This window comes from Myotis daubentonii, chromosome 10 (genome assembly GCF_963259705.1).
Source record: "Myotis daubentonii chromosome 10, mMyoDau2.1, whole genome shotgun sequence".
Lineage (NCBI taxonomy): Eukaryota > Metazoa > Chordata > Mammalia > Chiroptera > Vespertilionidae > Myotis > Myotis daubentonii.
This window is the reverse complement of record NC_081849.1, coordinates 22,384,201-22,408,216: the sequence shown is the minus strand read 5'-3', so window position 1 is coordinate 22,408,216 and position 24,016 is coordinate 22,384,201. Positions and strand designations below refer to the sequence as shown.

Genomic DNA, 24,016 nt, shown 5'->3' with positions numbered 1-24,016 from the left:
GCTGCCCGCGCCGGGCTGAGAACGAGGCGCCCGCGCCCGCCGCGGCTGATCGGCAGCTCTGGGTGAATGAGCGCGCGTGGGGGAGACGGGCACGGACGTGCGCGCCCGCCGGCTGGCCAGGGTGGGGGGCGGACCCCGGGCCGCAGGAGGCTGGGAGGAGGCGGGGAGCGGGAGGGGGGCCGGGGCGAGGGAAAGGGGGTGGGAGGCGGTCCGACCGCGGTGCCGCGGAGCCGGGCGCGGGAGGGCGGGCGGCTGAGCCGGGAGCGGGGCTCGCAGCCAGGAGGCGGTGCCGCGGGGAGGCAGCGCGGAGCGGGCCGGGCCGCCCGCCAGGGGGTAGCGCTGCGGGCCGCCGGCCGGGCCGGGCCAGACCCGGGGCAGCGCGCTGGCGAAGCCGCGGTGGCTGGGACCAGCCGAGGGGCGTCGGGCACGACCGAGAGAACCAGCGAGACTCCGCGGAGCATCGCCCAGCTGGGTGCCGGGGCCGCGACCTCCCTTCTCCGGGACTTGGCAGAGGAGACGCCTCCGGGAGGGAGCGAGAGGAGCAGGTCGGCCAGTCCGTGCAGGGGGAGTGTGTGTGCGTGTGTGTGTGTGTGTGTGTGTGTGTGTGTGTGTGTGTGTACGCGCCTGCAGGGTGCGTGTGGCGGGGATGATGTGTGGTGTGTGTCTGTAGGGAGTATGTGAATGTGTGTAGGGGTGTGTATCTCTCAGTGTGACTGTATATACTGTGTGTGTCTGTGAGGTAGGGGTGTGTGTGTGGGGGGGGGGGCTGAGAGCTCACATGAACCCATGTAGGAGGGAGGGTGCTCGGCAGGACTGAGGGTGTGTGTGTGTGAGCGCACTTGTGTGCAAGGCTGTGTGAAGGGTGAGTGGGTGAGTGTGTCATGGGTGCTAGGTGTGGCTGTGTGTGAAGTAAGGGTGCCGGGTGCACATGTGTCCCTGGCTCAGCCTCCCCTTCCCCATCAGATGTGCGTGCAGGGAGCGGTGCCTGGGGAGCGGGTAGGAGCCTCCTGCAGCAGCGCCTTGCCCAGCTTGCCTGCCTGGCCATCTTCCCCAGGAAACCAGAGATGGCCAAGCTGCCCCTCCCCCAAATGCTCCGAGGGTTAAGGGGAAGGGAGCAGGCCAAGCCCCAGGAGAGGGGAAAGGCTGAGGGACAGAGCTTCTGCCTTCTCCATCTCTGCCAGATCACCCAGCCGGCCTTGCCCCTCCCAGGGCCCTGTACTCCCGGGTCTGAGTGGTGCAGGGCCAACCTAAGAGGTTGTGGGGGTGGGCCTAGGTTGAGACTCATCTGTGAGGGTTCGCTTGCTCACAGTTGTATTACCAGAAGGGTGCTGGGCACACAGTAGCCTCAATTAATATTTGAGGTTGGAAGGGGGGATAGAAGAGAGGATGGGAAGGGATCTGAGTCTGGGAGTCAAGTCCATCCCATCTACTATCTGTCGGGGATGAGAGCAGCTGGTTGTGGTCTCACCCCAAATTGAGCAGGTGGGGGAGGCAGGGGTTCAGGGAGAGGAAGCCTCAGGGAAACTGAGGGGGAGAGATTTATGCTGGGCCCTGAGAGGAGGAAGGAGCTGGCACTCTGCTGGGCAGAACCCTTTGCATCCTGCCCCCTCTGCCCGCTTCTCTGTGATCAAAAGCCTCTCTCTGGGGCCATTCGCCCCAGGCAGCCAGGGCTCATGGTGCCTCTCCTTTCTCCAGGACCTTCGTGCTCTAAAAGCGCTGAAGAACAGAGGCCCTCACCCACTGAGGCTACCTGAGACCAAGTGGGGCCATGGCAGGGCACGGCTGTCTGGGGCTGGGGCTGTTCTGCTGGGTCCTCCTCGCTGTTCCTGTGGGCCCCCAGCCTGCTTCCTCCATCCCAGGCGCCCCTCTCACTACTCTGACCCCACCCCCTCAGAGTGAGGCCTCTATGCTGTCTCTCAATCTGGGACTTAACTTCAAATTCCACCTTCGGGGACCTGCTGCGGCCTGGGGGAGCCCTGTCACCGAGACCCACCCACTGTCTCCTGGACCGAGCCAGGAGCTGGAGGAAGAGGTGGCCAGTGGACTGAGGACTGACCCCCTTTGGGAACTGCTGGTGGGCTCCCTTGGGAACTACTCCCCAGAGTGGGGTTCTGCTGAAGGCAGTGCTACGCCCTGGGCCTCCTCCCTGCCTCTAGAATCCACATCCCCCCTCTCTGGGCCCACCCACCGGCCGACGGCTCCCTATCAGCCCAGGATGGGGACGGTGACCTGGGACACGGCTCTGATGGCTACAGCCCCTCCCTCCAGTGCCCCCAGGCCCCACCAGACTGAGCTGGAACTGAAGTTTGACATGGCACTGAGAGCAGGCGCAGCCCCCACGCTCGGGCATCGAACTCTGCCCCTGCTGCCCAGCCTGCGGGCCAGCCTGGCAGAAATTGCTGGGCGCCTGGGACCGTTTGGTGAGTACCCACTCCGCCCTGAAGAGAGCCTTTGCTGGGCTGCTTGGCAGGCAGGAGGGAGCTTCAGCCGGGCTCCTTTTGCAGGGTTCTTTGGCACTACTCTGTCCCCACTCCGGAACTTCTCCGGCATGAGCCCCCCAGGCCCAACGGCATCCCCAAGCTCTGCCTCCAGAGTCTCAGATTCGCCGGGTGAGTGTTTAGTCCAGCGGTTCTCAACCTGTGGGTCGCGACCCCTTTGGGGGTCGAACGACCCTTTCACAGGGGTCGCCTAAGACCATCAGAAAACACATATATAATTACATATTGTTTTTGTGATTCATCACTATGCTTTAATGATGTTCAGTTTGTAACAATGAAATTGGGGGGCACCACAACATGCGGACCTGTATTAAAGGGTCGCGGCATTAGGAAGGTTGAGAACCACTGGTTTACTTCATTGCAACTTGCATTGACAGACGACCTCTGCATGCCAGGCCCTGTCCCGGAGGCCTATGCCACACGCCCTGCCCTTTCTTCCTTGACTCAAGGGGAGGTCTGCATTGCTTCCTCCTGACCCTGGGACGTGGGCCACTGCTCCCAGGAAGAGATTCCCTCTTTGCCCTATTGAGTTTGGTTTGGTCCATGGAGCATAGCTCCTGGTGGACATGTGGCTATAATTCCTGAGACGGTGGCTCTCTGAGGGCAAGTTCTGGGGAAAGACCGGCTTTTCACCAAAAGCCCAGAGGCCAAGGCTGGTAAGATGGCACTCAAACCCCGCGTGCTCCCTTTTGCAGGGTTCTTTGGCACCACTCTGTCCCCACCCCCATCCTCCCTGGAGAGAAAGCTCCCAAGCCCAGGCCCACTAGACCCAACTGCTTCCCTGAGCGCTGCCTCCATTGCAACAACATCACTAGGTAAGTGTCCTATATTCATTTGAATGTGACAGTTATTTATTGAGCACTTACTACAGGCTAGCTGCTAATTGGTGTCCCGGGACCCTTTTGTTTCATTGTCATTATAATCATAATCACCATTCTCTTCATCATCACCATGGAGATACATATTAATGGTTTGAGAACAAGTGTTGCCGGGGCCAGTCCCACACAGAGTTAAGTAATGGTCCTATGGGAGTTTTGCAATCACAGGCAGAGCAGGATGTAGACAAATTATCAGGGGCAAACAGACACAGGAACTCCCTCATGAATTCCACAGCCTCAGTGCCAACCCCACCCTCCACTCCAGGCTGTCTGGCCTGACTCCCCATCCCAACCCCAAACTTGGGGCTCTCTCCTTTGCTGCCTGATCTGACGTGACATGCTGTCAGATATGGGCAGGGCTGGGCCCCTCATCAGGAAGATCTTGAGCAGACAGGTGCCATCCTTGTTCAAGAAAACATGCAGACAAGCCGCTGGTGCGGAGGAAAGACCAGGGGCTCTGGAATCTTGAGCCTTGGCTTTGCATCCCAGTTACTAACTGGCTGGGTGACCATAGGGCAAGTTATTTCCTGTTCCTGAGCCTAAATGTTCTCTAATATCTAGGGTTTAATAATAGTACCTATTCTGTTATTGTGAGTTTCTAGATAATGTAAGCTCCTGGCATGAGGATGGGCACAAAGTAAAAGCTCATTAAATCGTAGCTGTTAACCTTGCTTCTTCCCCAACTCATTGCAAATACACTTCCTGACCCTTCCTCTGAGAGATTGCAGACACTGGCCCCAAGATGTGATAGGAAAGCACATAACCCACAGGGCAGAAGGCACACTGGTTGGGGAGAGGTTCTGGTAGGTGAGGCCGAGGGAGCCATGGAGAGGGACTTCCAGGCCCAGCTTTGCTCTGCAAAGGGTTTCCTGTCGCTGTGAACCCGCTCAGCCACCCCACACTAGGAACCAGCTCAGCTTCTGGAAACCACTGGTCACCCAGCTTCTTGCAGCTCCAGACTCAACACACCCAACTCTGGCTTACCCCTGCTGCTCACTGCCCTCGGGGGCATGTGGGTCGGGAGGCTGCCCAGGAGCTGCTATGAGGTTGGGGGCAGGCTCCGTGGCCTCAGGGGAAGGATGCTGCCTGGCAGCCTCTCAGCATTGGTGACAGCAGCGCTGCCAGGCAGGTTTAATGGGTCTGGACAGTATCAGGGGCAGCCCAGCTCGCCAGCCCCACCCTCCGTCCCCCTCCTCACTGATGGCTGCAGGAACCCCGCCTCTTCCTGAGTATTCCTCTTGGACAAACCCAAGAGAGCTACAGTCCCCTCGGAGAGAAGGCCAAGGGGCCTATTGAACCAGCGGTGTGTGGGGGGAGTGGTGTCAATCAGGGGACAAAGGGAGTCTCTTTGTCTCCTCTAGGACCTCTACCTTAGGTGCAGTTACCCTTTGACCCCAGGGCTTCTGTTGCCTCGCATTAGGCCCCCTCACCTAGGCCAGAGCTTGTATTCAGCCAGTACACACAGAAACAGTTGCTTAAGTTGTGAAAGGCTTTTATTTCATTTGATAAGTACCCACTGACCTTAGCCCCCGAGCACTCCCCTCCACTCCCTGACCACCCTAGCTGGCACCTGTGCCATTTCCAGTTGTTAAATATTTCAAATGTCACTCTCACAAAAAGTGTCAATCCTCCATAGCCTGGAGGTGGGGGTGGGGAGAGGGATGGGGCCAGGACATTGAACAGGCTGCCGCTCCCAGCATCCACAGTGGAGCCTGCCCTTTGATCTGGGCAGCGGGTGGATAATCAGGCCTGACTTTTCCATAAATCCAGCGGTCTCCTCTCTGGGCTCCTCCCCAGCTAGCTCAGCCTCACCAATTACTCACATTGACATCCCATCTCCTCCCTCGTCCCTGAGGTCAAGAGGGGCCGCAGGGCCAGAGTGGGACCGTCTTGTAAGGGAGGCCTGCTCAGGAGAGGGATCCTAGGAAGTCACTCTCTCCTGGGGGAAACTGAGGGCTCCTCTGGGGAAGCCGCGAAAGGTGAGACGTGGGCTGAGGTCAAGTAGACCCTTTAGGCAGAAGCTGGGTCTTCCTCACCTGCCCCCACCCACGTGGCCCAGTGCTGGGTACACCGGGCATGCCGTGCCCCCTGGGAGCAGTGCCTCTACTTAGAACTCCCTCCTTTGACACCTGAGCTGTGCCTGTACTTTGCCTATTTTCTGTTTTTTATTCCTTTTCTGGCTTCTTAGGAATGTTGAAACTTGCTCTAGTTGCCATAGCGCTTTGGGACAGAGGTGAGAGATGGGGTTTCCCATGGCCCTCAGGTGCGCAGACCTCTGAGAGCTGCCCTTGTCTGTACAGTGAGCAAGGAGGAGGCGTGCGGGTGGCAGGCTGGTGGGGCTCTGGGCACGGTCTTCCTGCCTTGCTGCAGAGCCCACCACGGCCAAGGAAAGACCAGGCAAACTCATCCACTTTGCAGAAGAAGTGGGTTGGGCAAGGGCATCTGAGGGGCCCAAGGAATGGGGGTGAGGGAGGGAGCATGTGGTGCCCACCCCTCATCACCAAGCTGTCCTTTCCAGCTATGTCTTTAACTCCTCATAGCTATGTCTTCATTAGGTGTGCAGGGATGGTCAGTCCATCCAAACAGTGTTCTTCAAACAGGGTTTACAAAGTGTGATTGTCTTGATGTTCACTCATTTGAATAATCGTTGATTTTCTAAGCAAGTTTAGGATGTGCGGAGGGACAACAGTCTTTTGTTAGTTAAATTGAGAACTAGTTTGAGGCCAGAAATGGTCACACTAACACAATCGCAAGCGGATGATTGGTGATCGACATTAGCCAATAACGATGACACCAACAACAGTCACATACTGAATGCTTATTATGTTCCAGGCACTCCAAACAGCTTTGCACACATCAGCCATTTACCCTCGTAACAGCCTATGCAATGGGTACTCTTCCCCGTTTCATATGTGAATGCGATGGAACAGGGACCAGGGCACATGTTGCCATTTACAGTCGGCAGTGAGCTGTGGAGATTTAATATTTTGGCTGCTCCCTCTTTGCCCTCCACAGTTGTCTGATTCTATCTTCCCGTCCTCTCTTTCCAAAGATGATTTCTGCCTCCTCACTCCTTTTCCTTGTTCTCAGGACTGCTCTGTTTTGCAAGTCCCCAGCAGGAGCTGGCACAGCCTGGGGCGGGGGTGCTCCTGGGGCCTTCCTGATTGTGCAGCTGAGGCGTGGGTGCTGGGCATGGCTGGGCAAGGCCAGGCAATTGGGGCAGGAGTCTGTCAGGAGACCCTCCCCATCATTTTACAGCTGCCTCCTGTGTATCTCCCCATCCGCATCAGGCTGTCCCCACCCTTCTCCACCATCTTTCTCCCTCCACCCTAGCCTGCGGCTGCAGCTCTGCTGAGCCTGGTAGGTGGAGAAGGGAGAGGTTCCGCTTCCAGCACCCTCCCTTGCTGCCCGACCATGGGGAGAATCCTTGGATCTAACTCTTTCTAAGTCATCTATTGCTCCAGGAGGGTAGAAATACAGATCTTACTCCTCACCTCTTATTTGACTTCCCTTTCTCTCAAGATGTGGGGAGGGTGTTGGAGCACAAGATGAGGTTGGGAGCCCGAGTTATCGAACCCCAGAGCAATCCCTGAGGGGCTCACTCACTCAGCATTTTATCCCACTATGATCTCCCCAGTTGTTTCTTCCTAGGAGTTCAAGGGTAGCCTCAAGCCCCAGGAAGTCCATTCTCAATGCCACCTTCTAGAAAATGGAGCTAGAACTAAAGAGGCATCTATATTAAGAGCCTTAGACCAGTGACTTTGTGATTGAGTCAGGATGGGGATCACAGGCAAGGGGAGGCTGAGGGTGGGGGTGTAGCAAGCAGGGAGGCAAGTGGATAGGAAAGGTATTCTCCTCAGGGTGCTGGGTGGGGACAGGAATGTCTCACTTTTCCTCCTGCTGCATATGTGTGTAGGCGCCCCCATGCACAAGAGTGTGTCTGTGTGCCTGCCTGTCTGCCTGTCTGTGTAGAGGCTTTTCCTGAAGAGATAGGGAAGCAGTTGAAAAAGGGCAGGGGAGCCTCTCCCAGCTCCAGGATGGGAGTGGGGAGTCAGAGGTGCAGAACAAGAGATAAGCAACTGGGACTAGGAAAAGGCTCTGGAATTCTGGAAAGGGGCTCCGCTGAGGCTCAGATATGGATTCCAGTGGCAGCTCTGTCATTTGTGACCTGGACAAGTCATTTTGCCTCTCAGCAGGCCCTTAGTATCGTCACCTGGCAAGTAAGAGGATCCATTTATTCCGTGTATATCCTGTATTGTCCGGGATATCATTTACCCAACGCTAACTCTGTGCCAGGCACCATGTTAGGCTCAGGGATTCAGATGTGAGCAAAGCAAACAAAACTTCTTGTTCTTCTGAAGCTTCCCTTCAGGTGGGAGCATTGAACTAGAGGGGGCTTCCACCTCCCTCTTCCAGTTGTAAAATTCTGGGACTTTTTTTAAAAAAAAAAATCTTATTGATTTTTTACAGAGAGGAAGGGAGAGGGATAGAGAGTTAGAAACATCGATGAGAGAGAAGCATCCATCAGCTGCCTCCTGTACACCCCCTACTGAGGATGTGCCTGCAACCAAGGTACATGCCCTTGACTGGACTCGAACCTGGGACCCTTCAGTCCCCAGCCCGACGCTCTATCCAGTGAGCCAAACCGGCTAGGGCAAATTCTGGGACCTCTTAAGAAAAATCCTTTGCAGTAGAATCACCAAGTGAGGAAGGGAAAAGCACAAAGCAGGTGGCTGGGGGTGGAATGGGGGGGGGGCGGTCTATGACAGCTGAAATGACTGCACGAGGACTTGGATGGGGAGGGGAAGGTGAGAGGTCCAGTCTCATATTTAAGACGGGTGTCCTGGGTGCCATGAGGCCTCTGACTGGCACACAGGCTACTGGCTGCGGGGAGAACAGGAGTGGCAGGGGAGGGCTGCACAACTGCTTCAGACAGATGTTCTTTGCCCACAGGCGCCACCATCCCGACCTCCGGGCCAGATGACCCCTCTCCTACCAGCCTCGGAAACCCTTCTGTGCAGCCAGGGTGCGGGCCAGAGTCCTGCAGCGCTGGAGAATTGCCTGAAGGCGAGGGGCAGCCTCCTGCAGCCCCGCTGTCCCTCTTTTTCCTGACCCTGGAGGCCGACTGGGCAGAGGCCAGGGCTCGCTGGGGGTTGGCCTGGGAGGCCCATGTGTACGGGGTAGGCACCCTCTTCGGCCTGGTAGCCCTGCTGGCGCTGCTGGCTCTGGCCCTCCTGCCCTGGCGCTGCCCGCCTGGCGCCCCCTGCCTGGCGCTGCTGGACGTGCTCCTGCTCTCGGCTGGGACCACGAGGGCCTTCCCGCTCTTCTACGACGCCTATGGGCATCGCGACCGGCTGCCCGCGCTCGCCTGGCTGCTGCTGCAGGACCTCCCGCTGCCTTGCCTGGCCGCCGGCCTGGGCCTGGCCTGCCTGCTGCTGGCCCGGCCGCGCCCGCCGCGGTGTCCCGCCGGCCTGGCCGCGCTGCTGCTGCTGGGCCTGGCGCTGGCGGCCGCCGCCGCGCTCGGGAGCGCCGCCCATCGCCCGCTCAGGCCCCTGCGGCTCGCCTCCCGCGGGCTGCACGCCTTCCTGGCCGCCCTCCTGTCCGGGCTGCTGCTGGCGCTGTCCTGCTGGGGGGGCCGGCGGCGGCGGGCAGGAGCGCCCCTGGGAGGGTCGGGCCTCAAGGGCGCCACGCCTCTCCCGCAGGCGCGCAGCCCCTTCGCCCCGCGCGATTCCTGGCGGCGCGCGGCGCGCACGGCCCCGGTGGCCGGCACCTTCGGGCTGCTGAGCGGAGCCCTGCAGGGCTACGAGGTGCTGCACGCCCTGGGCTACGGCGGCCAGCCGGGCCTGGCGGGGCCCTGGCCCTGGTGGGCCTTCCAGCTGGGCCTGCGCCTGGGCGAGGTGGGCGTCGCGCTGCCGTTGGCGCTGCTGGGCCTCTACCCCGCGCTCTGCAGCCCCCGCGTGCCGCCGCGCTGCTGGGCCAAACTCTTCCGCTTGTCCCCGGGCCACGCGGCTCCGCTGCTGCCCGCGCGCTGGGTGCCCGGGTCCCCGGACAAGGAGCCCCCGGGTGGCGCCATCGCGCGTGGCGACGCGGAGCTGCTGCAGCTGTGCGCCTTGGCAGGGCCGGGCCCCGACCTCCTGTTCCAGGGGGGCGCCTGTCGGGGCTGCGAGGGGTCAGCGGCCAACCCGGCCCCCTCCCTGGCCTCCTCCCCCTGCAGCGATTGCACCGTGGACTTCCGCCCGCCGTCCCCCATCAGCCTGCGGCGCAGCATCGAAGAGGCGCTCTGCAGCGAGGCCCTGCTCGCGCCCGGTCTCTTCCAGGGCCCTGCCTTTGGGGGAGCCCTGCCTGGGCTCGGCCTCTACAGCACCGCCTCGCTGGGGGCAGTGGCCGGGGCTGGGCCCAGTGAGGGGTCCGAGGAGACCCCGGGCATCTCCGCGCCCCCAGGCCTTTCCTCTCCCGGGGCCTGGCCCGCGGGCAGTAGCGCATCTTCAGGCTCGCTGTGCGGGCTCTCCCGGGACAGCTCGTCCATGCTGCTCTGCGCCAGCCCCGACCGGCCCCCGCGCTGCCCGCTGGTCTGCGTCCTCAGCCCCCCGCGGCCCTCGGGAAGCAGCCCCAACCTCCCAGCCTCAGGATCCTACCAGGCCCTGTCCCCGTCCTCCCTCGACTCCCCAGAGCCTGCTTGTGAGCTGCAGGCCGAAGAGGCCTTGCTGCAGGAGCAATTCCTGGACGCCTGCCGACAGATCGACGAGCTGAGCATGGGCAGCGACACCATCGACCTGTGAAGAGGAAGCCCCCTCGGTGCCGGCCACACGCCTCCTCCTGGCGGCAGCTCTGCCCAAGACCGGCACACTGTAACCCTCCCCCAACCCGGCCTGGCTCAGATACCTCGCCCTGCTTCCTCCCCCACCCAGGGGCTCCTGGGTGGGCGGGCCAGCAGCCAGGCTCTGTTGATTGGGAATTAGTGCCACCTCCTCTGGAGCCCTGGGCGCTGATGCCCTCAGCTGCCATTCTAGGCTGGAGGGGTCCCTCTTTCCTTGGCATTCACCAGCAATAAAGCTCCAAGGTGCTCCACCCCTGACCGCCGAGGCCCACTCTGGTAGTGAGTGAGAGGGGCTATCCTCAGAAGACCTCGGGATGGTCCTCCGCCCCCATACCCACCTCTGCCGTGCCCAGGAATCCCACCCCCGCGTGAGTGACACTCCCAGTTCTCCACGTGACCCTTCCCTACAGAAGGGGTCCATGGCCCACCTAGGAGACGCGGCAGCTGTTGTGTGGGGGGTGAGCGCTATCAGAGTTAATTTATCAATAAAATATTTTCAGAGGAGAAAGATCTGACCTTCTTGGACAAGCTTAGATGAGACAACAGCATTAGTGGTTCTGCCAGAACTGGAAGAGAAGCAGCTTTTGGGTGGGGTGGGTCCATCTCAGACCCCAGGGACCTTTACTCCCAACTGCAAGGAGTTTTGTCCTGTGGCTGGAATGAGTCGGGGTCCTGGGAGCAGCCCCTTGAAGACCATTTGACTCTCCAGGAAGTGGCTCCCCCCCCCCTTCGCCCCCAGAGATGGAACATGGCCCTTAGAGGTGAGGCAGAAACTACAGTCTTTGGTGGGACTGTCTGCATTCCTAGGAGCTTGGTCAGGTCCTGGTGTTCAGGGGGCTCGGGACTAATTCTTGGTAAAATTCTTTGTGGAAATGTTGATACACATATCAAAGGCTTGGTCACCTTGAGCTGGGAGCCCAGCCATCTTCCTGTCACATTCTCAGAGGAATTCACACAGGCTCCGCCTACCAAGGGGCCCCTTCCAGGTTGGACTCCCAACCCTCTTCCCCTGTAGAGCACTTACCTCTGGAGGTGCAGATCCTTCCTGGAGAAAGCCTGTCTTCCCCAAACCCCCACCGTACCCTACCCACCAAAGCAGCACCCACCGTGCAGAGACATGGGGATACATCCAAGCCACCAGCACCCTGCAATCCGTCCCTTGCCCAGAGCACTCGGCTGAGCTCTGTGGCGTGCATTTATCATTTGACTAAGATGCAGGAAGTTCAGTGGCACTAAAACAGAGTCATAAATTAGGTTTGGAAACGAAAACCTGGCAGTGTTCTGGCAGATGTCCTGCACATTACAGGGGCCCACATCCTAGTCTTGAAGTGCAAAAACAGAACTAGGAGGGGCTTTTCCTTCCAACTCTGTCCATCAGCTGGTGGGGATTTGAGGAGGGAAGGGAGGAGCCAAGAGGGAAGCAGATCAGGTCCAGTGCCCTCGGGGAGAATTAGAGCACTGCTCTCCTCGCCTGCCCCGTGGCCTGGGACCTCAGAAGCAAGAGGGAGTCCGTGATGTTTGTGGGAGGAGTGAGGGGTCATATTAGGGAAGAAAATGAGAGGAGGGTGGGGCAGGCATGGTTGAGGGATGGGGCTGGATTGGTTCTGACTGTGTCTCCTCCGTCACGCAGCTCAGCTGGGCTCAGAAATTCTTGCTGCATTGTCACTCTGGGCTGAGGCCCAGAGAACTGTCAGCCTCCTAATTACAGGCATTTCTCACTGGTGTCCTGGTGGCTGTAGGGCCCCAGCATCAGAGCTGCTTTGTGGCATGGAGGGAGCGCTTGCTGTGTGCCTCTGCCCACATTCAACTTCTCTCTGCCATCTCTTTCTCACCCTGATCCTCTTGCCATGCCAGCTGCTCATTCACTCTTCCCATCAAGGGTTCTTCAGTTCATGCACACATCTCCCAACAAAGCAGTCCATGCCTCATATACCCTAGTCAGCAGCCTCTCTCTCTCCTTTTCCCTTCCTCTTTCTCTCCCCCACCCCTTCTCTCTCTCTCTCTCTCTCTCTCTCTCTCTCTCTCTCTCTCTCAGCTTTTCTGTCTGGAAGCTCTGGATGGGGCTGATGAGATGGGGGTGGAGCGGGGCAAGGGACTACAGCTCCAATACTTTTCCCAAAGACTTACCTTTGACATTACAAAGGGGCTGAGATTTTGGCGAGACAACCCTTCCCTTTTGCCTCATAACTCAGCCCATACCCAAAGCAGGTTTTCCAGAGGAGCCCAGGTAATCCTAATGCATGTATCCTTCTGTTCCTATTCTTATTACTATAGGAGACTGAGACAAACTTACCTTCATTCATTCAATTTCTTTAAAACATTTTATTGAATGCTTACAATGGGCTAGGTGCTGGGGCCAGAGAAGTGAACAAGGTGATGCTAGCCCTGAACTTAAAAAGTTGAAGGTCTTTTGGTGAAGGCAGACATTAAAAAGTTACTCTTAGACTCTGGCTTGGCTCAGTGGATAGAGTGTCAGCCTGTGGTCTGAAGGGTTCCAGGTTTGATTCCGGTCAAGGGCACATGGCTGGATTGCAGGCTTGATCCCCAGTGTGGGATGTGCAGGAGGCAGCCTATCAATGATTCTCTCTTGTCATTGATGTTTCCATCTCTCTCTCCCTCTCTCTTCTCCTATGAAATCAATAAAAACAAACAAACACCAATGACCATTGGGTGTCTGTTAACATTTTTTTTTTTTAAAAAGTTACTCTTGCCAGTTTTCTCAGTGGTTAGAGTGTTGGCCCATGGGATGAAGGGTTGTGGGTTCCATTCCTGGTCAAAGGCACGTTGCAGGTTCGATCCTTGTCCAGTTACGCGCACGTGTGAGGCAAGCAATCAATGTGTCTCTTTCATATTGATCTCTCTTTCTCTCTCTCCCTCCTGTCTCCCTCTCTCCCACTCTCTAAAAAAATCAATGGAAAAAATATCCTCGGATGAAGATTTTTTAAAAAGTTGCTCTTATAAATAATTGCAATAGAACAAGTAACTAATAACAGTTGTGAGAAGTGCTAAGGACAAGAAGCACGCAGTGATGTGGGAGTGCGGCCAGAGGGAGGAGGCTTTGGGGGAGGCTGGCTGAGAACAGCCCAGGCCTCTGTACTCCCTTTCGTGACTCGTGCACAGTGATGGATGACAGAGAGGCCAGCGGTTTATTTCCCCTGGAAGCGGCGTTGCTGGTGTGGTGCCGGGTATCACGATGCCTGCTATTTAATAAAGAACACTGCATGTGTCCTGGGTAGATGGATGAGCAAATATTCCTGATCAAAGAACCATGTGGTGTCCCTGATGTGAATGGGTAGGAGGGGCTGGGGCTGAGGCTGAGGCTGGGAGCAAGAGATGGGGAGCCAGGTCTGAAATGTAAGAAACGTAAAAAGCATCAGCTGCACTGCTATCCTCCACTAGCGCACAGAACTCCTTCACACTGTGGGTGGCTGCTGCCCCCTGATGGGCACAGGGACACAGTTTCATTTTGTCCTTGAAGGAGGGCTTGGGTCCTAGGTACTGAGAACTTAGCATTGTAGGGGGTGTCCCAAAGGAATGTTAGAAGAGCCTTCTTCTTCTGGTTCTTTCCCCTGTGCACACTGCAGCCAGGGCTGGGAAGGCCTCCCCATAGCTGTGGCCCTGAAACTTGCAATTGAATCTTTGGGGATGGAATTTTGATTCCTAGAGTGGTGAGGGGGCAAGAGAGGAGGAGAAAAAAAGGGAGGAATGTGGAATCTCAAATCAACTTGATTTGAATGACCCATCCCATTTCCTTTGTCTATTTGTCTCACTTTATCTTGGGTAGGATAAACCCCATAGCCTTAAAAATGTGTTCTCAAATAACTGTGGCATTTTCTTTTACGTATTTATTTCTTACTTACTTGGAGCTAGGCCAGGCTTCATAAATCTGCTGTTGTGTTTTCCCTTTTCCCCCATTACTATCAACCAGTTATCAATCCATCCAGAATTTATTGAAAGTAAATAGGGCTTGAGGAGAGAAGGAAACTCACTTTTCACTGTACTGTTTGTACTTTTTGAATTTTTACTACCATGTGTTCAGGTTATACCACTTGAAAGTAATTATTAAAAATGAGTCAGGTACTTTTTCAGCTGGATGTTGTGCAAGGTGCTGCAGTCTGGCACACAGGTCAGTTCCTGAGCCCAATGGGATGGCAAACATTCTTTGTGTTTCAGGATCCAGGGGCACCCAGATCCCCTGACCCGTGCTTGAGGTCCCCTTAGCTTGCATCTGTCTGATAAGCTGATCCGAGGGACGATTTCCCTCCATATCTGGGAGGGCCTAGGTCAGTGATGGCGAACCTTTTGGGCTCGGCGTGTCAGCATTTGGAAAAACCCTAACTTAACTCTGGTGCTGTGTCACATATAGAAATTTTTTGATATTTGCAACCATAGTAAAACAAAGATTTATATATATATATTTTAATATATTTTATTGATTTTTTACAGAGAGGAAGGGAGAGAGATAGAGAGTTAGAAACATCGATGAGAGAGAAACATCGATCAGCTGCCTCCTGCACATCCCCCACTGGGGAAGTGCGCGCAACCCAGGTACATGCCCTTGACCGGAATCGAACCCGGGACCCTTCAGTCCGCAGGCAGATGCTCTATCCACCGAGCCAAACCGGTTTCGGCAAGATTTATATTTTTGATGTTTATTTTATATATTTAAATGCCATTTAACAAAGAAAAATCAACCAAAAAAAATGAGTTCGCGTGTCACCTCTGACACACATGTCATAGGTTCGCCATCACTGGTATAGGTTACAGGTCTGTGTGTATAAGCTGGATGTTATGTCTGTTTTGGATGTGTTCTCATGTGATCGTGCAGTGTGCATATTGTGATTCATTTGTAAAACATTTTCTAATTAATGTCTGTCTACTTGCACTAATTGTATTCTCCATGAGGGCAGGGACCCTGTCTTTTCTCTCTCCCCCCTCCCCCCTCCTCTTTTTTGTTTTTTTGGCCTAGCACAGATAGTAGGAACCCAATAAATATTTATTGAAAGAATGATTGCACACATCTGTTTCTATGTGTGCTTTAGCAGCTATAATTTGTGAATCATCAGAGGCACAGTTCACAGTTATCCGTTACAGTGCGACAGATGTCTCCCATCCTCTGAGAACAGGAAAATTGTTTGAATGATGCTTGTCATGTGCTGTCTCTCTGTGCACTCTGGCTGCATTTTATACACGCAATCTGGGAGTCTGTGGTGGCACTTCAGAAACTATTTATTGAACATCCATTGTATGGCAGACCTGGGTGAGGTCGCGAGCAAAACGACTTCTGCCTGCCCTGGCAAACTGGGATCCATCTCTTGGGAGTGAGCTTTCTTTGCAGGTGAGGAAGCCTCGGGTACGCATGTAGGGGTGGGAGGAGCCCGGTTCAGGAAGCTCCGCCCCCAGAGTCACTTTTTTTTTCCCATCCCGGAACCTTTGTGCCCGTCCCACCGCGTTGCCTTCGGACTCTTTTCAGTACAGAGCACTTCCTGAGTCGCCCGGCTGCTTGGCGTGGTCTGCGTGCTGAAGCTTTGACTCGCGTGCGCCGGGCTCTTCCGCGGCCTCGCGCGCCGGTCCCCGGGCCTCATGGCAGGGCTGACCCTGTTTGTGGGCCGCCTCCCGCCCTCGGCCCGCAGCGAGCAGCTGGAGGAGCTGTTCAGTCAGGTGGGGCCGGTGAAGCAGTGCTTCGTGGTGACGGAGAAAGGTGAGGGGGCGGGGCGTCCGGGCGGGGGCCCGGGTTCCTGGGAGCGGGGAGCGGGGAGCGGGGAGCGGGGAGCGGGGAGCGGGGGAGGACCCTTCCCAAACTCCAGCGCGCCTGCGCTCTCTACCCGCCCCAGGAGAAGGGTCTGGGATTGAGTTTCTTTTTCAAACGGACTGAGTCCCTAGGGGTCTGTTTCTGACAGTCAAAGCATTCCCCGAAGTTCAAGTAGCGCTTTCCGGTTAGGATGCCCGCTCATGTACCATATCTCATTGGGTGATGGTGACGATAGCGACCTACCAAGAAAGCATCGCTAAGGCTTATTGAGAGTCAGCCATCGCCAGGTACGGTGCTGAGTTGCACACCGGTTACCTCATTTAATCTTCTCAGCATTCTTATTCGGTGGAGACTCTTAACCCCATGTTATTGACGAGGCATCTAGGGCCTAGACTGGGAGTTGGTAACTTCAGCTTAAGTTTGTACAGCTGGTGAGTAGTGGACCCAGAATTTCATCACCAGACACCCCCCCCCCCCCCCAGCTCTCAACCGTCATGTTACTCATTTCATATTTATTGGATGCCTACTAAGGCCAGGCATGTTGTAGGTCCTGGGGATATGTCAGTGCACACAGCCTTCAAGATGGGAAGACAGCCAGCAAACACATAAGCAAAATATACAGTGATAATGGTGGTAAAAATTAAGGAGAAAAATAACTCCGGGAAGTAGGATAGGGAGGGTCTGGGTGTGTGTGTGTGTGTGTGGATGTGTAAGGGGCGTAGAGGAGTGCCGGTTACAGTTCGAGTAGCCAGGGAAAGCCTGGAGGGGAGAGTGGACGTGTCTGTCAGGGGAGAGGAGCAGTCTAGGCAGAGGAAACTTCAAGCTCAAGGACACCGAGGAGGGCTGTGCCTGGTGTATTGGAGGAATAGCATGGAGCCCTGGGTGACTGGAGTGGAGTGAAAGGAAGGAATTAGGAGAGGAAATCGGGTTCCCAGATTATGTAGAAGCTCATAGGCCATGGCAAGGACTTTGGCTTCTCCCTGAGATGGGACACTACTGGTTTTGAGCAGGGAGCAGTCAGTATGATCTGGCTTACATTTTGAAAGATTCTGTCAGGCTGTTGTGTTGAGAGTAGCTGTTGGAGAATAGAACAGAAATAGGGAGACCTCTTGCAACAATCCAGGCGAGAGACCATGGTGTTGGACGAGGATGATAGCTATGGGTGGTAAAAAGTGATTGGAATATGGAGAAAAATACTAGAGGCCCGGTGCACAAAAATTTGTGCACTCGGGGTTGGGAGAGGAGGTCCCTCAGCCTGGCCTGTGCCCTCTCGCAGTCTGGGACCCATCAGGAGATAATGACCTGCTGGCTTAGGCCTGCTCCCGGGTGGCAGAGGGCAGGCCCAATCCCTAGGTGCAGCCCCTGGTCGGGCTCAGAGCAGGGCCAATTGGGGAGTTGGGGCACCGCCCCCTGTCATGCACAGAGCAGGGCGGATTGGGAGGTTGCGATGCCACCCTCAGTCACGCTCAGGGTAGGGCCGATTGGGGGGTTGGGGCACCGCCCCCTGTCACACTCAAGGCAGGGTCCATAGGGAGGTTGCAGCGCCACTCCTGTCATGCACAGAGCAGGGCCCATCAGGGGGGTTGGGGCTCTCTACCCTGTCACACACACAGCAGGGCCGATCAGAGGGTTGGGGCTCCGCACCCTGTCACACTGATCCCGGTGCTGGGAGGCCTCGCTGCTCTGCTGATCCCAGGGCCAGGACGCCTCTCGGCTCCCCTGATCCCTGGCCTGGAGGCCTCTCGGCTGCTGATAACCATGGCCTGTAGGCCTCTCGGCTCCGCTGATCTCTAGCCAGGAGGACTCTCGGCTGCTGATAACCTGGCTGGGAGGCCTCTCGGCTCTGCTGATCATGGGTCCGGGAGGCCTCTGGGCTCCGCTGATCATGGGCCTGGAGCGGGCCGGGAGGCCTCTTGGCTGATCACCGGGGCCGGGAGGCCTCTGGACTCCGCTGATCACCGGGGCTGGGAGGCCTCTTGGCTCCGCTGATCACCGGGGCTGGGAGGCCTCTCAGCTCCACTGATCACCTGGGCTGGGAGGCCTCTCGGCTCCGCTGATCACTGGGGCCGGGAGGCCTCTTGGCTCCGCTGATCGCGGGCCTGGAGCGGGCTGGGAGGCCTCTGGACTCCGCTGATCACCGGGGCTGGGAGGCCTCTGGACTCCGCTGATCACCGGGGCTGGGAGGCCTCTCGGCTCCGCTGATCACCGGGGCTGGGAGGCCTCTCGGATCCACTGATCACCGGGGCCGGGAGGCCTCCGACTCTGCTGATCACCGGGCCGGGAGGCCTATCGACTCCGCTGATCACCGGGGCTGGGAGGCCTCTTGGCTCCGCTGATCACCTGGGCTGGGAGGCCTCTCGGCTCTGCTGATCACCGGGGCTGGGAGGCCTCTCAGCTCCACTGATCACCTGGGCTGGGAGGCCTCTCGGCTCCGCTGATCACTGGGGCCGGGAGGCCTCTTGGCTCCGCTGATCGCGGGGCCTCCGACTCCGCTGATCACGGGCCTGGAGCGGGCCGGGAGGCCTCTGGACTCCGCTGATCACTGGGGCTGGGAGGCCTCTCGACTCCGCTGATCACCTGGACTCCGCTGATCACCTGGGCTGGGAGGCCTCTCGGATCCGCTGATCACCTGGACTCCGCTGATCACCTGGGCTGGGAGGCCTCTCGGATCTGCTGATCACCGGGGCCGGGAGGCCTCTCGACTCCGCTGATCACCGGGGCTGGGAGGCCTCTCGACTCCGCTGATCACCTGGGCTGGGAGGCCTCTCGGCTCCGCTGATCACCGGGGCTGGGAGGCCTCTTGGCTCCGCTGATCGCGGGGCCTCAGACTCCGCTGATCACCTGGGCTGGGAGGCCTCTCGGCTCCGCTGATCGTGGGGCCAGGAGGCCTCTGGACTCTGCTGATCCCAGGCCCTGAGGCCTCTCTGCCCTGCTGCTTCAGGGCTGTTTGGCTTCGCTCTGCTTGGAGCCTGAGTATGCAAATTAACCGCCATCTTTTAGCTTCTATAATTGAAACATTGTATCTTTTGGAGTTGTTGCTTCAGGAGCTCAGAGCCCCGCAGCTGCGGGGATCCTTGACTTTCTCCATCGCTGGGGCAACCAAGCCTCCTATTCTCAGCTGCCTGGCTGCCAGCCGCCATCTTGGCTGACAGTTAATTTGCATATCTCACTGATTAGCCAATGAAAAAGGTATCGGTCGTACGCCAATTACCATTTTTCTCTTTTATTAGTACAGGACATATATGTATATATATATACACTTACACACACACTAATAAAAGAGAAACATGCAAATTGGTGTCACTCTGCTAAGCCCACCAGCCAATGGATGAGTATGCAAATTAACCCAACAAAGATGGCAGTTAATTTGCATATGCAGGTGTAGATTGAAGACTGAAGACTGAAGAGGCTTGGCTTCTCCACTGCGGCCGGACCAAAGGCCTGGGTCCCGGGTGCAGGAGGAAAACCAGTGCCGGCAGCCAGGGGAAGGAAGGCCTATTGCGCGAATCTTCGTGCAACGGGCTTCTAGTATATATATTAATGTATTGTAATTGATTTCAGAGAGGAAGGGAGAGGGAGAGAGAGATAGAAACATCAATGATAGAATCATTGATCGGCTGCCTCCTGCACACCCCCCCGCCCCCGGAATGGAGCCCACAACCCAGCATGTGACTTTGACTGGAATCAAACCTGGGACCCTTCAGTTCGCAGGCTGATGCTCTGTCTGCTGAGCCAAACTGGCTAAGGCAGAATATGGATATTTTTTAAGGTAAAGCTGAGAGGATTTGCTGATGGATCAAATGTGGGGTATGAGAAAAAGAGGGGTCAAAGAGTCAAGTCTGAGTCCAAGGGTTTTGGCTTGAGCCACTGGACACATTTACTGACTTGTGGAGTACTGCTGTATGCTTCACATTCTGTCTGATGCTCATCACTTCACTGTGAGGGAGGGGTGGCATGTATTAGAATGAGGGTGAATTGTGAGTGTTTTAATTGGAGAAGCATTCTTTCCTCTTACCTAGACTTTAGGGATACTCAAGACAGGCACCTGATGTTACCCAGACATACATTTAGTTTAGTTCCCTTCTAAGTCATCAGTCTGTCTCTCTAGTGGCTGGTTTAGGGCTCTTGACTGATGATGATCTCTCCTCCTTACTGTTCAGGGAGTAAGTCATGTCGAGGCTTCGGCTATGTCACTTTTTCTATGCGGGAAGATGTTCAGAGGGCCCTCAAGGAGATTACTACTTTTGAAGGCTGCAAGATCAACGTGAGTGTTGCCAAGAAAAAACTGAAGAACAAGTCCAAGGAAAAGGGGGGAAATGGTGAGTTTCTAGGAACTGAAGGGAGTTTCTTCCAGGGTGAAGAGGAAGTGAATGGCAGGATGAGGGCGTGGGAATCTCCTAAATTTAGAGCTTCCTGAATTTCGTTTTTATATCCAAAATTATCCAATGTATTTTGTTAACTTCTAAGTCTGGGAAATCTGTGGTCCTGGGTGTTGTCATACCTGCCCCCGTGGTAAATGCCATCTGTTGCTAGCAGTTTTTTTCCTGTGCTGTCCTGGGCCTCAAGATGGATGGTTTTGCAGCACACTTACTCCATTCTCTGTTATTGTTTTTAGAAAATTCAGAGTCCCCAAAGAAGGAGCAGAAGCCTAAAAAGGCCAAAGTGGCAGATAAGAAAGCCCGATTAATTATCCGGAATCTGAGCTTTAAGGTGAGTGACAGAGAACACTAACACTGCCTATTCTGAAAGCTATTGGTCACGGGTGGAACTCCTCACCTGATGGTAAATTGGGAATGAACCTTAGCCTTGCTGAATTCAGAAAATGGGCCTGTATAAACAAGGACTTAAGACAATAAGGGAAGATGCTTCCTGAGAAAGGGTGGGGAGGAAAAGCTCTCTAATACTTGTCCTTTTTGCTTCTTAGATATAGAGCAAGATGTCTTCTATTTAGAAATGTTTGTCCTAGTTTCAAAAGTAAAAAAGGAGTAAAAATATTCAAGTTCTTCCTAATGAACTAATCTAGTAATTAATGTTTCATGTTTACTTGCTGAGATAATCTCTCTTTTTCTTTCTTTACTTTTGTCTTCAGTGTTCAGAAGATGACTTGAAGACCATATTTGCTCAATATGGAGCCGTCTTAGAAGTTAACATTCCTAGGAAGCCAGGTAGTAGCAAACCTTCATTGGTATGGATTAGATTAATATTATTTAACATAATGGTCTTTTTCTATATTACCCTTGAATTAAGCACCATTAGAACTAGAAATGCAAGGTTCATGTCATAGTCTTTGTGAGCCCTAGATAATGTGATATGTATAAAGTATTAGGCACAGTAATAAAAACCCACGTATAGTGCTTTACATGAGTATTTAAGTTAGGTATTTTTAGTTTAGGTATCCCCTGAACTAGTTAGATTTTTAGTAGATCAGAACTAGTTTTAGAAGACAAGTTACAGTTTGAGAAAATGCATTGCTCCAAGCCCAAGTCAGGGTATACTCAATAGGAGGACATAAGTTTTGGGCAAGGGCCTGGCTGGTTGGCAGGATTTGGGCTATATATTCTAGCTATATATTCTTGGGTTTGTTGGCTTTCCACCTGCTGCTTCTAACATTTTTGTACATTTGCACACAGATGGAAAGATGCGTGGTTTTGCTTTTGTTCAGTTCAAAAACCTCCTAGAAGCAGGAAAAGCTCTTAAAAGCATGAACATGAAAGAGATAAAGGGTAAGTTTTCTGTACCCATACCATTGACCTAGATATTTCTGGTGTTTGAGTGAATTAGCATAGTACCGCACTTGCTACATCTTCAAAAGGTATTTGCATTGTTGAGAGTCTCACTCCTAATATAGAAGCTATTTTGGTGAAATATTCCTAACATTTGACCTTAGGTTAAACTCAAAAGAACCTATGTCATTATTCTCTTTTTTATTTGGTAATGAGTGTTCTTTTAAATCTCTAATAAAAAGATGTCCCTGAAATAGTCATTGATGGATGCAGGTCGTTTGTCTAGGGGTTATGAGATTTGTAGGTTTTTCCCTCTTGGTTATAAGCATTATTCAGCATCTGTGGGCTAGTAAATTGACCATGAGGCTACTCTGGGTATTGATTTACCAGGTAGTAAAGAAGGATTGGCTTAGAGATTTCCTACTTTCTGAGTATGGTGCAAAGTATTCTAAAATGCCAGTTTTTCTTCTTTTTTTTAAAAAAATATATTTTTATTGATTTCAGAGAAGAAGGGAGAGGGAGAGATAGAAACATCAGTGATAAGAGAGGATCATTGATTGGTTATCTCCTGCACACCCCCTTCTGGGGATTGAGCCCGCAACCTGGGCATGTGCCCTTGACTGGAATCAACCCGGGACCCTTCAGTCCTCAGACTGATGCTCTATCCACTGAGCCAAACTGGCCAGGGCTGTTTTGCTTCTTGCTAACTGGAAACTTGTTGGTCTAACTGGAAGCAATGTTCTAATTATTTTTTAAAATTATATCTTATCCCAGGTGTGGTGGCTGTGTAGGAAGGCAGAATTTATGTTCATTGATAAAAGAAAGGTTAAGGTTTAAAAAGAATAAACAGTTGTTAGGAGTTTTATTTTAGGACCACTATTCTTTGATGAATAAGAAGCCATTTATAGGAGATAGAAGTATTAAAAAGATGTTACTTTTCTGTCTCACAGGTCGGACAGTAGCTGTGGATTGGGCTGTGGCAAAGGATAAATATAAAAATACACAGTCTGCCTCTGCCCCAGGTAAGATGTGGTGATGCTGCTTAGGAGGGGTTGTATGTTTTGGGGTGAGTGTGGAAACAACTCTATAATAAAAGTATGTATAAGGGAACCTGCTTGTCAGGGAGAATATTGGGCTGGAGATACCAAAAGCACAGGATTGCCCCCAAAATGAGACTGAGTAGTAAGAAAAACTGAATACCTTCTGGCTCAGAAACCCAGAGCTGTTTGTCAATTCATATTGTCCCGTCTGATGACCTGGTCCTAAAACATAGGATCTTTGTTTGTTTGTTTGTTTGTTAATCTTTACCCGAGGATATTTTTCCATTGATTTTTAGAGAGAGGGAGAGGGAGAAACACACAGAGGGAGAAACATCGAAGTGTCTCTCACATCAATTGGTTGCCTTCCACAGGGACCAGTGCGGGGATTGAGCCCACAACCAAGGTACATGTCTTTACTGGAATCAAATCCTCGACACTTCAGCCTGCAGGCCAACGTTCTATCCACTGAGCCAAACCAGCTGGGGTCCAAAACATTGGATCTTTTGAGTCTAAGCCCACTCCTGGGTGTGGAGTGAGTGGTGGGTCTGAGTTCATTGTTCCCTCTACTTGCTGTCCTTTTTCAGCCTTCACAGTAAGAAATGATGGAACATTGCCGTAAGTAAAAATAGGGGAAGTTAAAACTTGCATTTTACTTAGAAAACAATTGGCTTTCAGGCTACCCAGAGCTTGCCGAGATTAAAGTTCATGGTTGAACTGAACCATGCATTGTGCTGGCTGTGGTGCAGGATGGTGGGCTGTTTGTGAAGGCTCAGTTGCTGCTTCTCTCATTCTGAGCCAGGTAACCTTCAGGCTTTTGATGAATGAATGTGACAGCCTCCAAGGGAATCTCAGTGATGAGCTTTTTTTTTCCTTCATACTTCATACAATAAGAAAAATACATGAGATTCTGTAAAACTAAAGGAACTAGGAACTTGATGGTATTATTTACTTAAAATAACCTTATTTTAGATACTGAATTAATGTCTAACTTTCTTTACTTCCTTGTTTAGGTGAGGAGAAGCAACCTGAACCTAAACATCAGAAATTAGATAAAGTGAATGGCAGGAAAGAAGAGGTTATGAGAGAGGAAGAGGATGATGATGGTGATATGGAAGAGGATGATGATGAAGATGGTGATGATGGTGATGATGAAGAGGAGGAGAAGAATAAAGAATCAAAGGTGACCAAGCGTGTGCAAATTCACAAGAGGTAAGCCGCTTAGCTTGTTCTGAGACAACAGTGGAAAATTCAGGATGGTCTCTGTGGGGGGAAAACGGGCTTTTCCTGTCCCCGTCATTGCGGAATTGA

General features: G+C 54.0%; 2 protein-coding genes across 4 annotated transcripts in view; both read left to right on the top strand.

Moving 5' to 3' along the window:
* The first annotated feature begins 270 nt into the window (after window positions 1-270).
* PRRT4 (proline rich transmembrane protein 4) lies at window positions 271-10,688 on the top strand. Of its 3 annotated transcripts, XM_059711718.1 has the most exons (6): window positions 271-545; window positions 1,696-2,420; window positions 2,505-2,609; window positions 3,194-3,313; window positions 8,330-8,556; window positions 9,591-9,911. In XM_059711718.1, the coding sequence occupies exons 2-6, from the start codon at window positions 1,769-1,771 to the stop codon at window positions 9,777-9,779; spliced, it is 1,293 nt and encodes a 430-aa protein (XP_059567701.1). In that variant the 5' UTR covers window positions 271-545; window positions 1,696-1,768; the 3' UTR covers window positions 9,780-9,911. The 3 variants fall into 3 exon arrangements, with proteins under 3 accessions (XP_059567701.1, XP_059567700.1, XP_059567699.1); XM_059711717.1 differs by having other exon boundaries at window positions 8,330-10,688; XM_059711716.1 differs by having other exon boundaries at window positions 1,696-2,609; window positions 8,330-10,688.
* Window positions 10,689-15,668: 4,980 nt separating this feature from the next.
* Window positions 15,669-24,016, top strand: part of RBM28 (RNA binding motif protein 28) — a 35,004-nt gene continuing 26,656 nt past the window's right edge. The window contains exons 1-7 of the mRNA XM_059711715.1: window positions 15,669-15,894; window positions 20,106-20,264; window positions 20,561-20,655; window positions 21,035-21,110; window positions 21,576-21,668; window positions 22,619-22,690; window positions 23,719-23,917. Of these exons, the coding sequence (XP_059567698.1) occupies window positions 15,777-15,894; window positions 20,106-20,264; window positions 20,561-20,655; window positions 21,035-21,110; window positions 21,576-21,668; window positions 22,619-22,690; window positions 23,719-23,917 (812 nt within the window). The 5' untranslated portion in view covers window positions 15,669-15,776. The remainder of the gene's footprint in view (window positions 15,895-20,105; window positions 20,265-20,560; window positions 20,656-21,034; window positions 21,111-21,575; window positions 21,669-22,618; window positions 22,691-23,718; window positions 23,918-24,016) is intronic.